Raw genomic sequence first — 18,415 nt, 5'->3', positions numbered from 1 at the left:
TATCAGCAGTCATAACTGAAGACATTTATGCTTTTTTTCCTTATTGCTTCCTCAGTTCATCAGGTCATTCTGCTAATACGTATATACTGTCTTCTTAAAGTTATTTTTTTTCATTGCTATTTACCCCCACCTAGAATACTATCTATATACCTTTCCACCAATAAGAAGTTTTATCTTTTGGCCGGGCGCGGTGGCTCACGCCTGTAATCCTAGCTCTCTGGGAGGCCGAGGTGGGCGGATTGTTTGAGCTCAGGAATTCGAGACCAGCCTGAGCAAGAGCGAGACCCCATCTCCACTAAAAATAGAAAGAAATTATATGGACAGCTAAAAATATATATATAGAAAAAATTAGCCGGGCATGGTGGTGCATGCCTGTAGTCCCAGTTACTCGGGAGGCTGAGACAGGAGGATCGCTTGAGCCCAGGAGTTTGAGGTTGCTGTGAGCTAGGCTGATGCCACGGCACTCACTCTAGCCCAGGCAACAGAGTGAGACTCTGTCTCAAAAAAAAAAAAAAAAAAAAAGAAGTTTTATCTTTTGATTTACTGTAAACGAAACCCCTGTGTTGTTTGAATACCACTTAGTATTCAAATTATGTAGCTGTGTGGTTTGGACAAGTTAATTAGCCTCACTTAGCTTTAGTTTCTTTTTTCTGTTAAAAAAATGGGGATAATTAATAGTCCCTACTTTCTAGGGTTATTGTGAGGATTAAATAAGTTAACATGTAAAAAGTGCTTAAAGTTTTTGATATAAAGTATAAAAAGTGCTCAATAAATATTATTATCATTAAATAAAAATGTAGTTTAAGATTTATTTTATTCAGGTCATTCCTTTGATATTAATACTAATTTGCCAGCCTTGGGACCTCAATTTCCACATGTGACATGATTGTGAGCTTCAAAGTCATACAAACAAGAAGCATATTTCTATTAAGGTCCCTTAATATTTCTCCTTTAAAGGAGAGGTTATATAGCTTGAATAAGAACTAGAACCAAAATCTGGTTCCTGGTTCTGATCTTATTTGAGATTTATTATTTTATTAGCAGTTTAATTTTTTTTTTTTTTTTGGAGACAGAGTCTCGCTTTGTTGTCCAGGCTAGAGTGAGTGCCGTGGCGTCAGCCTAGCTCACAGCAACCTCAAACTCCTGGACTTAAGTGATCCTACTGCCTCAGCCTCCCGAGTAGCTGGGACTACAGGCATGCGCCACCATGCCCGGCTAATTTTTTGTATATATATATATATTTTAGTTGTCCAGCTAATTTCTTTCTATATTTAGTAGAGACGGGGTCTCACTCTTGCTCAGGCTGGTCTTGAACTCCTGACCTTGAGCGATCCACCCGCCTCGGCCTCCCACAGTGCTAGGATTACAGGCGTGAGCCACCACGCCCGGCCTAATTTTTTTATTTGTTTACTGATACTGGTATAAGATATAAGTAGTGGCTGACATACGTATCTTTTTTTTCAGGTAGGCATCAACCACAGAAAGCTACAAAACAAGGTAAATTACTGTCTCCAAATATAAGAAAACTAAGATCCATGAGTGGGCATCGATCAACAAGGAAACGATGTGGAGATTCTCACCCGGAGTCCCCGGTGGGCTTCGGGCATATGAGTACTACAGGGTGTGTATTAAACAAATTGTTTCAATTACCCACACCACCATTGTCAAGACACCAACTAAAGCGATTAGAAGAACACAGATACCAGAGTGCTGGACGGTCCCTGCTTGAGCCCTTAATGCAAGGATACTGGGAATGGCTAGTTGGAAGAGTTCCCTCCTGGATTGCCCCAAATCTCATTACCATCATTGGACTGTCAATAAACATCTGTACAACTATTTTATTAGTCTTCTACTGCCCTACAGCTACAGAGCAGGTAAGAGGAATTTCTTAACAAATCTCAATGTTTGTTATATACTGTAATTTTGGCGATCATTTTAACTGAAGATAAAATAGTCTGACAGCTATCAGCTATTTTAAAATACCCTATTACACACAGTGTGATAAAGCTCATTACGTACAACCTACTTTATACACTATTGCTTATTAGAAACCAGAAGCAAGGGTAGATTCTGATCCTAGTAGGTAATTAATGTTAGCAGGGATTAACATGTAAAATGTTTCTTTTAAAGTCACTAAATCTCAATTCTTTACAGAAGAGTTTTATCCTATTTATTAAAATGGCTGAATAAGGTCTAAGAAAACTTTTAAATGATTAGAGAGAAACTCCTGGTATTTGAGATGACATGACTGTAAACCAGTCTTATCAAAAGTGTTTTCCTCTTCATTCCAGTGAGAATTGTTAAATTTCCCTTTTCTCTTCCTGTAAACATGTGTGGCTGATAGACTTTAGGTATGTTGTTATAGTTCTAACAACTGCGGCAAAGGAAGTATAAGAAAAAGTCGATATAATGTATTTCCTGTTCCATATCCTGCTCTGGCTGCCATTAAGAAAGGAAGCATGGTATTGCTTATGCAGACTCTCTCCTCAGGCCTTCTCAGATTCAAGCCTGTCTTCTGCTTTTATCCTCTATTACCCTCTGTACCCATTACTTGAAACCATAACTAGAACTCTTCATCACAATGGGTAAATTGATGTTTATTTCTTTTGTTTCAAAATTTTCCTATGAAAATTGAAGTACAGTAATTAGGCAGATGAAAGAGAATCAGAAACATTTATTCTGCCTGGATTAGTCAGACTCATCAGTCTGAGGTAACCCAAGAAGATAAAAGATGATCCTCAACTACAGATGTCAAAATGACTCTGAACTATATGAAATCATAATGGCCACAACAATCCTTATCTTGATTTAAGCTTGAAGTAATATTTTTTTTTTTTAGAAAGTAGCCTTTTCAAATGATTTGTCCTTTGAGATAAAATTACCACCACCCAATTCATTATCCCTTTCTGTTTTCATCAATTCATTTGTTTCCACATGTATTTCTTAAAGTGAATAGCTGTTGAGGGTCACAGTTACCTATAAAACATGTGAATCCTTTTACAGGTGCCCATTTTCCTCCACCCTTGAATACCTTTCATTTCTCTTGCTATATGAATACAGTTCATACAGATTTTATGGATGTATTTCTGGTTTTTCCTCATTTTAACTATCTTGCTGTACCTCAATCAGGATGCTTAAAAAACAAAAACCAGTATGGTTGTTTAAATATGTCCTGAGATCCTTTATCACATATCTGCTGCTGTTTCACTTAGGGCTTACTTGACAACCTAACTGCTATTTCCAGAGGAGTTTGCTCCAGATAACGTGTATCCTCAGGGATATAATGGGATAACAAGGAGGTGACTTGATTACAGTGGAAGATGTACAGTAGTCGTAAGCTAGTTCTGGGATAAGGATGAGGGAGTGAGAGCAGATTCAAAGGTAGCTCAGCCACTAATAATAATTTATTGAATGCCTCAGTATACCAGGTGCCATGTTCCCCTAAATTACTTTTCCTTGACCTCTGTTCTTAAGTGATTTGGAATTACTGGAGTAACTCTAGAATTAGTTAAACCTTTGGGAGAGACTTCTAGAATGGAAACTACTCTAATCATAGGGAACTTTTCAGAATTGCTGCTGGGAGGAATCAAGGTGGAATATGACTGAGCTGCTGTTTGTTGCTTTTCAAGGGAAGGTAATGTTCTACAAAGGATACACCTGGATGCATGTATAGCTGCATGGTAGACATCCTTGTTAGGTTCAGATCAGAATGTATTTTTTTTTTTTATGTCAGCATATTATGGGGGTACAAAAGTTTAGGTTACGTATATTGCCCTTGCTCCCCTCCCCCCTCCGCCCCCTCCCCCCCCCAATCAGAGCTTCAAGCGTGTCCATCCCCTAGACGGTGCGTATCACACTCATTATGTAGGTATACATCCATCACCCCCCCTCCCCCCCCACATCTGCCCGACACCCGATTAATGTTGTTCCTAAATGTGCTCTTAGGTGACGATCAGTGAAACCAATTTGATGGTGAGTACATGTGGTGCTTATTTTTCCATTCTTGGGATACTTCACTTAGTAGAATGGGTTCCAGCTCTATCCAGGAAAATACCCCATTTAGCAAAAGCAATTTTAGGCAATAAGAACAAAATGGGAGGTATTAATTTACCAGACTTCTAACTATACTACAAGGCTGTGGTGATTAAATCAGCTTGGTATTGGCACAAGAACAGAGACACAGACCAGTGGAACAGAACTGAGAATCCAGATATAAAACCATGCTCATATAGCCATCTAATCTTTGACAAAGCAGACAAAAACATACACTGGGGAAAAGATTCCTTATTCAATAAATGGTGCTGGGAAAACTGGATAGCTACATGTAGAAGACTGAAACAAGACCCACACCTTTCACCTCTCACAAAAATCAAATCACAGTGGATAACAGACTTAAACCTAAGATGTGAAACTATTAGAATTCTAGAAGAAAATGTAGGAAAAACGCTTATAGACATTGGCCTAGGCAAAGAATTTATGAAGAAGACCCCAAAGGCAATCACAACAACAACAAAAATAAATAAATGGGACCTGATTAAATTAAAAGCTTCTGCACAGCCAAAGAAACTGTCACAAGAGCAAACAGAATGTATTAAAATAGGTCATGGCTGTCTTCCATGATAGGCTCTTACCTCTGTGATCTTCAGTAAGATATGTAAATTCATTAAGTCACACTTTATCTTTTTAAATCTTATTTTGTGATATTATGGGGATTAAGTAAGATCATGCATTCTGGGTTCCTAGCATATAATGCTCAAAATGGTAGATGGTTATTGTTTCATTGGTCAAAAAGATTAAGTATATAACCTATTCTTCTTTCCCACAACCCCCCCTCCCATTCCTGATAGCCTCTAATAATATATAATACATGGAGTCACAAATTTATCTAAGTTCTTATTGAATTTCTTATGTTTTTTCTGTGTCAGCATTTTAGAGTCAAAGAGTTCCATAAATTTTTCACCCAGGGAAATTCTCATTCATTATATTCCCAATTCTTTTGGGCCTTATACTAGTGAGTGATTACTAAGTTGCATGTCTCTATGTACAGTATTATGAACTTTTCATATATTTTTTTATGTTACAAATTTTTTTGAATGGATCAGAGTCTCAGATATCAGTCTTTCTGGTTGAAAAGAAGGTCATTATTGTAATATTTCAGCTGAGTTTGTTTCTTAGTAGATAAAAAAGGAAAATTCTTAGTTTTCAAATTCTCAAAGTAGAAATCTAGACTTCTCTTTTTTTATACAGTTCCAAAATTTCCCCTTACTAAATACTTAGTAACAAACGGGCTTGTTACTTCATTAACTAGTAGCTTTGGTTTTAGTATCATAAATTAATTTGAAATTTGTCTTGAAGCTTCATATATGTTAATATGCTTGAGTTACCCTTGCCAGAGTTCTATCAAATTTAAATGTCTTTTTGAAATATGATCGTAAGAGTTTTCTTGTGTAAATCCTCATTTGTTTTTGTTTTTATATTGCTGGGTTTAATGCTTTTTGTTTAACTTACTAAAAAATAACTTTTTAGATATTTTTAGCATAGAAAAATGAAAAGAAAATTAAAATGCACCTTACTTAATCTCACTGCCTAATTAACTTCTATTGACATTTAAAAAGGAAGGGGGAAAAAATTACCTAGAAAAATTCACACAAAGGAAGCTATGAAATGAAAGTATTTATTGTTTCTTTTTTACCTGCCTTCCCTTTCCCAATCCCTTACCCCATTCTCTCTCCTCAAATGTAATAATGTTTGACAGATTTTTTTTTTTGATAAATTACACCCCTAATTTTATTGAATGGAAAAGCAACTTGCAAAAGGATGCATATAGTCCACCATTTATAAATTATTTAAAATAGAAGGCATACATACAAAATAGAATGTTTGCTCAAGGCAAACATGGAAATAATTTAGACAAAATTCAGGTTAGTGAGTACCTTTGGGAGAAGATTACGTGACAGTTCGGAAGGGTTATTCATGGGGCTTCAATCATTTTTTAAGCTAGGAGGTTTATCTGGGTATTCATTATTTTTTAAAAACTTTTTGTATGTTTGAAATACTCAATAAAACTCATGTATATCTGCCTATACATATATATATGAAGAAACACCAAAATTTTAGGAGTGTCTCTTTTTGCCTTTTATTTTTACTTGACACATAATAATTGCACATATTTGTGGCATGTGGAGTGACATTTCAGTGCATGTATACAATGTGTAATGATCAAATAAGGGTAATTGGCATATCTGTCATCGCAAACATTTATCATTTCTTTGTGTTGGGAACACACAGAAATCTTCCTTTCTAGGTACTTTTTTTTTTGAGACAGAGTCTCACTCTGTTACCCTGAGTCGAGTGCCATGGCATCAGTGTAGCTCCTCCTGTCTCAGCCTCCCTAGTAACTGGACTACAGGTGCATGCCGCCACACCTAGCTAATTTTTATATTTTTAGTAGAGACGGGGTCTCGCTCTTGCTCAGGCTGGTCTTGAACTCTTAAGCTCAAGCAGTCCTGCCTCAGTCCCCCAGAGTGCTAGGATGTGAGCCTCTGTGCCTGGCCACTTTCTAGCTTTTTGAAAATGTATAATAAATAATTGTTAACTATATTCACCCTACAGTGCTATAGAGCACTAGAACTTACTCCTCCTATCTAGCTGTAATTTTGTATTTGTATTTGTTAACCAACCTCTCCCTATCCTCTTCTCCCCCAACTCTTCCCAACCTCTAGTAACCATATGAGCTCTGCATTTTTGAGTAGAGTGAGAGCATATGAGTGAGAGCATGAGGTATTTTTCTGTGCCTGATTTATTTCACTTAACATAACGTCCTCCAGGCTCATCCATGTTGCTGGGAATGACACAATTTCATTCTTTTTTATGACTGAATAGTATTCCGTGTGTACATATACCACATTTTATTTATTTATTCCTTTGTTGATGGACATTTAGGTTGATTCTATATCTTGGCTATTGTGAGTAGTGCTGCAATAAACATATTTCTTTTCCTCTTCCTTTTCCTTCAATATACCAATGTCATTTTCCTTCCCAGCAGTGAGATTGCTGAATCATATAGTTGTTCTATTTTTAGTTTTTTAAGGAACCTCCATACTGTTTTCCATACGGCTGTACTAATTTACATTCTCACCAACAGTGTGTAAAGTTCCCTTTTCTCCACATCCTTGCCAGCATTTGTTATTTATCATTTTGATAATAGTCATTCTAACTGGAGTGAGATGATGTGCTATTGTGGTTTTGATTTGCATTTCCCTGATGATTAGTAATGTTGAGCACTTTTTTTCACATTGGCCATTCATACGTCTTTTTTTTTTTTTTAAACTGGCTATTCAGATCCTTTACCCATTTTTAATTGGATGATTGGGGATTGCTATGAAGATGTTTGAATTCTTTGTATTCTGGATATTAGTCGATTGTCATATGTGTAGTTTGCATATATTTTTTCCCATTCTGTAGGTTATCTCTTCACTCTGTTGATTGTTTCTTTTGCTGCTCAGAAGCTTTTAATTTGCTACAGTCCCATTTATCCGGTTTCAGGTTTTTTGCTTGTGCTTTTGAGATTTTAGCCATAAAATCTTTCGTTAGACCAATGTACTGAGGCATTCCCCCATGTTTTCTTCAATTAGTTTTATAGTTTTGGGTCTTACATTTAAGTCTTAATCCATTTTGAGTTAATTTTTGTATATAGTGAGAGATAGTGATTTAGTTTCTTTCTTCTGCATATGGATATTCAGTTTTCCCAGCACCATTTATTAAAGGGGCTGTCCTTTTCTCCAATGTATGTTCTTGGCACCTTTGTCAAAAATCAGTTGACTATAAATACATGCATTTATTTCTGTGTTCTCATTCAGTTGGATCTATATGTCTATTTTTATACCAATACCATACTGTTTTGGTTACTCTAGCTTTGTAGTATATTTTCAAGTCAGGTAGTGTGATGCCTCCAGCAAGTCAAGATTGCGTTGGCTTTTCAGCGTCTCTTGTGGTTCCATATGAATTTTAGTATTGTTTTTTGTATTTCTGTGAAGAATGTCACTGAACTTGTAAGTACATCAACTTGTAAGTACAAGTTGGTTAATTGCCAGATTGTGGTAAGATTATTTGCTCATGCCAGTTTTTTCCTACCCATCTATCAGAATATGTAATGACTTTCTGACCGATACATGAGTTCCCTCATTAATTCATTGTCTCTCCCAGGCTCTTATCCCAGCTGAGACCATACATACTTCTTGTTGGATCAGAAGGCTTTCTTGTTAAAATACTTCTGAAAGTTATGAAACAGTGGGAATAAGGAAAAAGTATATAAATATTAGTTTAGTGTTCTGCAGATTCACAGGAAGAAAGGAAAATCCAAAGACAAAAAAACTTTACTCTCTCTTCTATGTATATAATTATTATTTTGCTGTTTTCTACTATTATATGTATACTAATAGTTGAAGTTGACTCTGTTTCAGAGTAAAATTTTGCCTCGTTAAGATCCTAAGTTTAGACCCTGAGAAGTCCCTGGCCTTCTAGTCTCCTAAAGCAGAGCTATCCAGTAGAACTTTCTGTGTTACTGGGAGTGTTCTATGTCTTTGTGATCCAACATAGTAGCTCCAGTCACATGTAGCTCTTGAGCATTTGAAATGTGCCAAGAGTAACTGAGGGACTGAATTTTTAATTTTATTTAATTTTAATTAATTTAAACTAAAATAATCACACATTCCTAATGGCTACTATACAGGATAGCATAGTTCTAGAGCGTTATTGAATTCCTTTAAGGGCAAGAAGCAGTAGACCCAAAGTTCAAAAGAAATGGTTCTTAGTCATACGGGATTAATTACTCCATTCAGTGTGCTTACATGTAAAGCATTGTTACATAACCACGGTTATTGCTTTCAGAGTTTGTAACTGGCTTATGGGGAGCTATGTACTACAATGCTTTTAATAACCTCAGTGACCCAAAATGTGGAGCTCCAAGAAAAAAAATTTTTTAAGAGGCAGAGTCTCTCTCTGTCACCCAAGCTGGAGTGCAGTGGCATGATCATAGCTCACTGCAGCCTTAAACTCCTGGGCTCAAGCCATCCTCCCATCTCAACCTGTCAAGCACATGCTGCCAATTTTTTTTTTTTTTTGTTTAATTTTTTAAGAGACAGGGTCTCACTATATTGCTCAGGCTGGTCTTGAACTCCTGGCCTCAAGCACAATCCTGCTGCCTCAAGCAATCCTCCTGCCTCAGCCTCCCAAGTAGCTGTGATTATAGACATGAGCTATCACACCTGACCCAAGAAAGTCTTTAAGAGAAGATCCTTACCTTTTAATAACTGAGTACTAAATAGACCTCTAGCAGAGAGAAACTCCTTTGTAGTACAGAATATACTGAATACTATTTGTAGCTCTAAGTGTTTAATACAGTGTAACTTGATAACTAGTATCTGAGAAAATACCTTGTGATTATAAAAACTTTTTCATGTCCTGGACATGGGAAAATAATGAAAAGTGATATAAAACGCTCTTCTACATTCTTAAATATAACCCGAATAGAAGTTCCCCTTTTCTAATATACAACATTTAGATTCAATACCAGTGATTCAATTTCTCTCTGGGAAAAGAGAAACTATTCTTGAAAATGTGACTATAAATATTTGAAAAATAATGTTCTGAGCACTCTGTGCACTAGATCATCTCCTAGTTTTGTCCTATGGACCATTAAAGAGGTGTGTTTCAAAATAAGTTACATACACAAATAAATTTGGAAAATGGCAGCATATTATGTCCCCCTCTCGATTATTGACAGTGTGTGTTAGCAATATAAAGGGGTGGGAAGAAGTCCAGCAGTAGAGAAATCTGTTTAACATCATTTGATGTTTAACCTAATATTTCCTACATTAGGTTAGCATGAGATTTTTCTTATCATGTAATACTTGTAAATATTTTGAAAGATACCATTTGGAAAAAACTGTACTTGATCATTCATTGATCGACTCAGAATCTGAATATTGGGAAGAAATCTCACAGAAGATACCTAGCCAAGTCTCATCGGATTTCTGTAATATCATGCTAAGTACTTGCCCAGCATCTGCTGGAGAACTTTAAAAGCAGGGAATTTAATTCTTTTACAATCCTAATTGTTTCAATTAGTTCTTCATTATGTGGCACTTGGATCTTCTCTTCCATAACTTCTAACCAGCAGTACTTCTTTAGAGAATGAAGATAAAATATCTTCAGGTAAAAATATATTAGCCAAACATGGTAACTAATATGTCTGAATAACCTTGCCTTTCTTTTATTTCACAGGCACCTCTGTGGGCATATATTGCTTGTGCATGTGGCCTTTTCATTTACCAGTCTTTGGATGCTATAGATGGGAAACAGGCAAGAAGAACCAATAGTAGTTCTCCTTTGGGAGAACTTTTTGATCATGGTTGTGATTCACTGTCAACAGGTATTGTTGATTTTTAAATGTTGATGATTATTAACAGTGATAAAAGCAATGTGATAAGCAATGTTAGTATAAAATAAGAAGTTTGTTTATCAGAATAAGTGATTTTGTATTAAATTTTATTTTTCAAAAGACTGTGAATCTGGTTGATATTTGTTATTATTGGCAATATTGGGAAATTTAGAAATTAAGTTAATTTCTAAGTGTTATTTCTAACCCCAAATATTGTTTTGGCATCTTTTATTTTTAAAATATTAGGGCATAATTGTCATCAAAAGTCATATAAACTATGAGAGTACAATAGTGAGAGATTAGTTAGGTAATTCATGGTCTTTATATTTAAATGAATGTTATGTGGACATTTAAAATTATGTTATAGACTTAGATTATAACTGTGGTAATGGGCTCAAATAAAAAGACTAGGACAAATGAGGAACTATAGTTATTAATATTGTATATTGAAAATTTGCTAAGAGTAGATTTTAGGCACTCTTACCACAAAGGAAACAAAAGATAGTTATGTAAGATGATATATAGGTTAGTTTGCTTAACTGCAGTAATCACTTCACTATATATATGTGTATATGTGTATGTGTGTATATATACACACATATCATAGCAGCATTTTATGCACCTTATATGCAATTTGTGAAAAAAGACTAGAAAAAGATAGACTAAAATGCTAGCAATAGTTGGGTTACTATAGTTAGGTTATATGTAATATGTCCTTATTTGCACTATTTTGCAGATTTTTAAAATAATGTTTTAGAATGTTTTTAGAGGGGAAAAAAGAGATTTAGAAACTAAATGACAGTTTCTAAATAGTCTTCCTGACAGGAACTTCCTCCCCTTATTTAGTTGTTGTCTTGTCATTTTACATGACATTTAAAATATTTAAAAAGAAACAAATAAAAACCCTTGGTAGGCATACAGATTTGCAAATGTAGGTCCATTTCAAAGTCATTCCTTCAATGTGTCCTAACAGCAGCTTACTTAGTAGAAGAGGAGCAACTAAGCTCTTAACAACTTTTAAGTGTCAAGTCAAGAAAAACTCAAAACTTACATTGAAATAAAGAGTAGTTTGGTATCTTGAAACGCTAGTTTAACCAGATAACTGCCAAATGAGAGGTTACTATTTTAATTGGCAGTCATTATTGCATTGTAGGATTTTTTTTTTTTTCTATATGTCACCCACAGTGATATCTGCTAAGTAAGAAAAGACAGTTATAAATCTGAAGCAAGTAGGTCCTTTTGGGGATCATATAGGCCCATTGTTTTTCTTTCTTTTTGTCTCTCTTCGTTGTTACTGCTCATTAGTACCACCGTCACTAAGGAGAATACTCCAAAATATGCTAAAGTATTTTAGTTGCTTTCAAGAACTTTGGTTCCACTAAATGATTTAATGAAAAAAGATCGAAATTTTGGGGTAAAAGATAATGTAAAAGATTACATCATACTTTTATCATAGATAACTGAGAGTAGATTGTGCATTTACCGCTTACCTTGTTTTTGTCTCATCTAAAATCATTTCTAGCCCAGTTAATGTTTGTTATTCCATTGTTCACTTTCCATTGTGATCTTTCTTCTGCAGTTTTTGTGGTTCTTGGAACTTGTATTGCAGTGCAACTGGGGACAAACCCTGACTGGATGTTTTTTTGTTGTTTTGCTGGGACATTCATGTTCTATTGTGCACACTGGCAAACATACGTTTCTGGAACATTGCGATTTGGAATGTAAGTAACACTCAATGGTGATTTTGTTTTCTCTGTCAAATATGGAGAATGTTGCTTATAGGTATTTGAGTATTAAGAATTTATTAAATCACTAAATTAGTTTAATAAATGAAAAAATTTTAAGGCTTCATCATTGTAATTATTTTCTAGTAGTCTCTGTCATACGTCCCTCTATCATACTTTTTTAAAGGAAATATCACAACCTCCCATGTATTTTTAAAGCAATATGAAAAGTAGTTGCCCCTCCTCACTTACCTACATTTGTCTTTCTCACAAACAAATTTACTTTTTTTCCCTACTATTATTTACTTGAATTCCATGTTTTATTTTGACATACAAAAATGCATTTTTAGGAAAGATAAGATAGTTTCTCATAGCAAAGAGTAACTCTTATCTCCAAATATCATGGCTTAATTAGGTTTTATTCTTTTAACATTGTTTTATCTATGAATCTATACAAATCTAAGTTCTTGATAATTCAGTTGACATAAGCACACCATATAGATTATTACTGCCAATAGAATGTATGAGAATTTAAAAATGAAATAGAGACTTCTTTCAAACCCCAAAATGAATAGCTCCTACCTGGTGATCAGTACTTTTCCATAAATATTAATGAGAAAACCAGTCTTGGAACAAAGTAAAGGATGGCATTCACCAGCTGATATTTAAGTATCACAGATCCCGTTTACACCGCCTGAGTTATTCTTTCTTTTTTCATGGTGTAAAATTCAAAGAGAGAAAACTTGATAAAGACTGTATACTTCATGAAGTGTCAAAAGAAAAATTTCTGGCAAATGACAGATCATCTCAGCCTAGTCTCTAAGATGAATCGTTTATAGATTTTTTTTTTTTTTTTTAGTTTTAGATCCCTGGTGAACTTAGTCTTCTAGGCCGGGAAAAAGCCAGAATATGTAGAAATTCAGCTGGTCACTACAAGTTCAGTTTAGATGATTTTTGCTAACTTTATTTAAATAGAATTTAAGATGTTATTATGACAATAACTGAATAATTACCAGTACTTTGGATATTAACTATTTAAAAGACATGTCTCAGAATAATTTCAAAATAAAAGAGTTTAGAGAATATTTTTAAGGCCCATCTTAAGGTAGTATTTTTATTATTAGACACAGTAGCAGACATGAGTGTCCATGTGAAAACTGTACACCTGTGCATTTGTCAGCAGTTTATAAAATGATCAACTCTTAGAAAATATTTAAGAATTCTGATATAAAAGAAAACAATTGAAAAGTGCACAGATCTTTTTCTCAATATTTTGAATTTTTATTTTCATAATATTCTCATGATGTTTCTCTACATTAGATAAAAACACAAAATGTAATAGTATTCTAAGATCACTTGGTTTGCCTTAAATCAGTCTTATTCTTTAGTGTTGTTAGTTTTCAAAAATGGCAGAATTTGTAATATCTGGATTTAACATGGTTTATGTTTTGTTGGCTATTATTTCACAGTTAAGTTTCAAGCCGTTAGAAAGCTTATTTAACAGTCCACCCTAATGTATTCTCTTTCCCTTTCAAGTAATGCAGCACCAACCATATGCTATGGGAACTTAAGGAAGGAAAAAGAATTAATCGTGGAAGTAGAAGAGTAAATAGACAGTGTTTTTAGGAGTGATTTGATATCACAGCTTTCTTTCTGCCAGTCTTTGAATTTCCCTCATGGTGTTTTCCTTCAATGAAGTATGTATTTTGGAGAACTGTAAGCAGGTCCATATGGTTGGATCATAAAATGCCGGTAGGGAAGTAGCAGGAGGTAAGGCTGGAAAAGATCCAGAAAATCAAGGCCCTTCTACATTCTGCCAAGAAATGTTGGCTTTTGTCCTGAATCTGTAGGGAACTTTTGCAGGACCTGAAGCAGGGAAATGACAAAAGTACCTTTTAGAAAGATCAGTCTGACAACATGGCAAAGAAATTGGAATAGGCTGTGACAGAAGCAAGGAGACCCATTAAGAAGCATAATTAAGATGAGGAATGAAGCCTGAACTAACACAGTGGCAGTGTTATTGCAGAGAAGGTGATAGGTTGGAGAGACTTTAAAGGGAGAAACTACAGGACATAGTTTCCAATACGATGTAGGGAATGAATGAGAGAGCAGAGACTGGAATGACTCCCAGTCCCTCCTGTGGGTGGTTGGATGAAAGGTGGAGAAAGGCTCAACAGGAGGAGGAACCTATTTAACGAGAGAGTTCTACCCAGAAAATGTATGTGAGGGATTCTAGACATCCAAATAGAAGGAGAATAGCGGAAAACTTAGAAAGCAAGCTTAGACAGAAGCCCATGAAAATTACTGAACAGCCGGGGTAAGAGGAGTCATACTGGAATGAAAAGCCAGAAGAGGGATGAATTTCAAAAAAGAACAATGCTAAATACTGCTGAGTCTCAAAATGAGGACATTAAAGTGTACATTGAATTTGGCAGTATAAGCTATAACGGTGGAATAGAAGCCAGACCGTAGAGGGTAAGAAGTGATGGAACAAATAAGTAGACTGCTACTTATTATACTTTATATAAGGTTACTTATAAAATCTAGCTGTCATGGGAAGGAGAGAGACATTGGTTAGAAGAGAGAATATACACTCAAAGGAAGGAGGGCTTTGTATTTTAATGAGAAAATTTCAAGCACACAGAAGAAATCCACTAGAGTGAAATCCATTGGAGTGCTTCCTTATAATGCTGTAAAAAAAAAAAAAAAATCTAGAAATATTGAGACTTGTTTAATTTAACTTCTAAACTTAAATGTTCGTATTATAAGGGATTGGTTTTGATTTGGGAAGTTGTATCCAATTTTCAGAAATCCTACATTTTCATTAAAGTAACACTGAATTTATTTTTTCAATTAAAACAGACTGCAACATTCATAGAAATGTGCTATGAATGCTTTACATTTAAAGAGATATTTGTCAAAATACCAACACAGTGGAGGCATATAGAACACATTTAGATATCGCTAAAGAAGTCTTAAAAATGCCATTTTAGATTTCACTTATTTTTTCAAGAGCATGTAGGTAGACATATATAATAGATTAAATATTGAAGTGAAGTTTGTATGCATGGAGAAGAAAGCCAAGATTTTATTTTGCTTAATAAGGAAAGAACAAGGTGAACTCTCAAAAAGAAATTTTAAAAAATCACTTGCATTTTCTTATTCTTTTCTTAAAGAAAAGCAAGAACATCTTTTGAAATATTTGTTTCTATTTTTATATTTTTTTAGAAACAGGGTCTCACTCTATCACCCAGGCTGGAGTGCAGTGGCGCAATCATAGCTCACTGCAGCCTCAAACTCCTGGACTCAAGATATCCTCACCTCAGGCTTCCTACTAGCTGGGACTACAGGCACACACCACCATGCCTGGCTAATTTTTTATTTTTTGTAGAGTCACTATGTGGCATAGGCTGGCCTCAAACTTCTGGCCTCAAGCAATTCTCCCACTTCAGCCTCCAAAAGTGCAAATTAGAGGCATGAACCACTGTGCTTGGCCTGAAAGCATATTTAAGTATATTAGAAGTCTTACTTTAAAACGTTTTTATTTGAATTATTTTATTCTGATGTTTATACACATGAATAAGAAGAATCATGAGAATTTCTTTTTTATATATGATAAATTCAGGTTGTTATTCTTTTAATAATCTTACAGAATGTTTGCCAAATAAGAAATTTTTGTTCTCCTTGGTTTCTTTAATGTTACTGTTTTTAATTGTTAAATTTGCTCCTAGTATCTTGACCAAAAGTAGGCACAGGATTTTAATTCATTTGTAACTACATAATTCCCACTCAAAGAGCAGCATTGTGAGAAAGCAAATATGCTTTGGATACATCTTCACTGAGATTATGAGCTATGTCTTCCAGCAGTTTGCTTTGATAACCACTAAAAGCTGCCTTGCATAGAGAATGTTAGTACCTATCACATCCAGACAGACCTCTGTCCTCACAGTGCTCCTGGACTAAGTGAGTAGAGATCTGACAGAGATGAGCACTGTTTATTGGGACCCTTCCAAACCAGCTTATCCGTTTAGGATTTTTACTAACCTGGATATGAAAGATTGGGGAGGAAAATGGGGTTAGAGGCTAGCTAGAACTTCATGAAAGGATTGTGGTTGCTAGAAAAATATGAGTTGAAGCTCATTTGTAAACATGTGTAAAATATACTTAAAAATGTATAAATGGAAGAGTTCACATTTCCTCTCTTAAGGTTTTAACCCTCTATTTCTAGGTATGTTTAAGTATATAACTTGTATACATAGAATCATTTTTATAAATTAAGTGCTTAGAAATCCCAAACAATCTTTAATAAAACTATACTTATGCAAAACATGAGTCTTAAAAATTATCTTCTATACTATAAAAGCAGAACTCTTGTTTAAATTATTATTTCAGGAGAGAAAGACTCTTAAATTATGTTTTCAAGTGTAGAAAAGAAAGAAATTATAATAAATTGAACTCAGGCCGGTATACCTAAGCTCAAGTGTTAATCTCCAAATTGTCTTGTCTGTGTATCAGCTTGGGCAAGGCCCATAACTTTCATGAGGCCTCCTTTCCTAATTGCCTCATTTCCTGATTTGTAAAATAAACTTTGAATTAGATGATCTCTAAGGTTCTATTTATAAAGTCTGTGAGTCTATTAATTTTACACAGATATTAATTGTAGTATTCTTATTTATAATTATAGTAGGCAGAGTATTGATCTTTACTTTTATTACATTTTTCAGCTGATGCTTCTAAGATTTCACATTTACATTAGCTAAAAACCCTGCCACCAAGCATTTATGTAGGTAAATAACTTCCTACTTTTTCTTTTGTATAGTTGAAGGGAAAAAGGTGATAGCCCATGTATTACATTGGTAATCTGACAAATCCAGTTCATCTTCTTATTCTAAATTTAATCTCTAAAAAACAGTTATTTGAAGACCTCATGGTAACAGAAAAACTGTTGTTTGTTGATGTATAATCCACTTTCTGTGGATTCAGAATTAGGAAACTTTCTACCAAATACATATATAGAATCTACATATCTTTAAATGTTTAAGACTTATCATAAGAATTATTAAATACCAGAGATTTTCCTTTTAGTTTCTAGTTTCCCTGTCTAGTTTTTTTCAAGCAGTGATTTATTTATTGGACCTCTGCTCTGTTCATTTAATTTTACCAATTGTTATAGATAATATCCTAAAGCAACCATTTGTATTAATGTAAAGCCTAGATTGCGATTTGGCCTCTTGGATAATCAGGTAAAATTGTGAACATCTTTCTGTCTCATTTTCATTCCTAGTTCTTAATTTTGGTTGATACAGTTTTTATTTGAAGCCTATTCTATACTGCTACTCTTTTTCTGTTATTATTTGTGTTCTCAAACTTCTTTAGTGATTGAACTGGATGCTTTACTTTTTACCACTAATAAACTAATCCAGTGTAGTAGAACATTAAATGCTGATGTGAAATTAGGGAAGAGAAAAGAAAAAGGGAAAGAGTCTGAATTGGAGAGTATCAGGAAATAGGACAAGGAAATGCCCAGTTTGATTTTTGCTCTAACCACATCTGAAGAGAAGTTATTCCTGACTAGATTCTCTCCCACTTACCCTCCACATATGTGCTAATCTTTTGAGCTAGAAGAGGTAGCAAGAAGTGCGATGAGGTTTGGGGCAGTGAGGAAATACGAGATGATTAGTGGTTTTCCAAAATGTACATTGGGGCTTCCCGGAAGAATTCCTTATCTACAAGTCTGGATAAGTTCTGGCACTAAAGGGACCTGTGCTGTAGTGTGATTATTTGGCAAGTAGTATTCACCACTCTTAGGTAATTGAGAATTGACTCTGTTTTTATTCTAGTGTTTAGTGTTTCCAGCTGCCTACTTAAAAGTCATATTTTCAGTGTTACAGTTTTAATTTTTTAAACTCTTCTTCTATTTTGATTTGAATAAGAAATACGTAAATGTATATATAAGGACAGTACAGTACCGCATAGATTGTATCATTGAATCTTTAGGTGTCTTTATAAGGAGAATGCTACCTTTTAAATCTATTTTTGCTACCTATTTAAGTAGGGTTCTTCAGAAAAAGCTCTGAGTAAAGTTATTTTGAAATGTTTGTTTCCTTATACATAGATTCGATGTTACAGAGTCCCAGATCATAATTATAATATGCCAGCTTCTCACAGGAACCCTGGGGCCTTGGTTCTGGAACTTCACGGTAACTGCTAGAATATTCATGCTGTCTGATGAACAATGGTGTGAACTCAA

At 34.6% G+C, this 18,415-nt stretch overlaps 1 protein-coding gene across 3 annotated transcripts in view; it reads left to right on the top strand.

Moving 5' to 3' along the window:
- The window catches only part of CEPT1 (choline/ethanolamine phosphotransferase 1), a 43,697-nt gene that overhangs the window by 6,583 nt on the left and 18,699 nt on the right, over window positions 1-18,415 (top strand). For 2 of the 3 annotated variants that reach the window (XM_069478987.1, XM_069478986.1), the window contains exons 2-4: window positions 1,465-1,874; window positions 10,285-10,432; window positions 12,021-12,162. In XM_069478987.1, the coding sequence (XP_069335088.1) occupies window positions 1,536-1,874; window positions 10,285-10,432; window positions 12,021-12,162 (629 nt within the window). In that variant the 5' untranslated portion in view covers window positions 1,465-1,535. Of the gene's footprint in view, window positions 1-1,464; window positions 1,875-10,284; window positions 10,433-12,020; window positions 12,163-18,280; window positions 18,366-18,415 lie in introns of all 3 variants that reach the window. The other variant, XM_069478988.1, reaches the window with a different exon arrangement.

The sequence above is a fragment of the Eulemur rufifrons genome, chromosome 8 (genome assembly GCF_041146395.1).
Source record: "Eulemur rufifrons isolate Redbay chromosome 8, OSU_ERuf_1, whole genome shotgun sequence".
Classification (NCBI taxonomy): domain Eukaryota; kingdom Metazoa; phylum Chordata; class Mammalia; order Primates; family Lemuridae; genus Eulemur; species Eulemur rufifrons.
The sequence above is the reverse complement of the archived record's forward strand: the minus strand, read 5'-3'. Positions and strand labels throughout refer to the sequence as shown.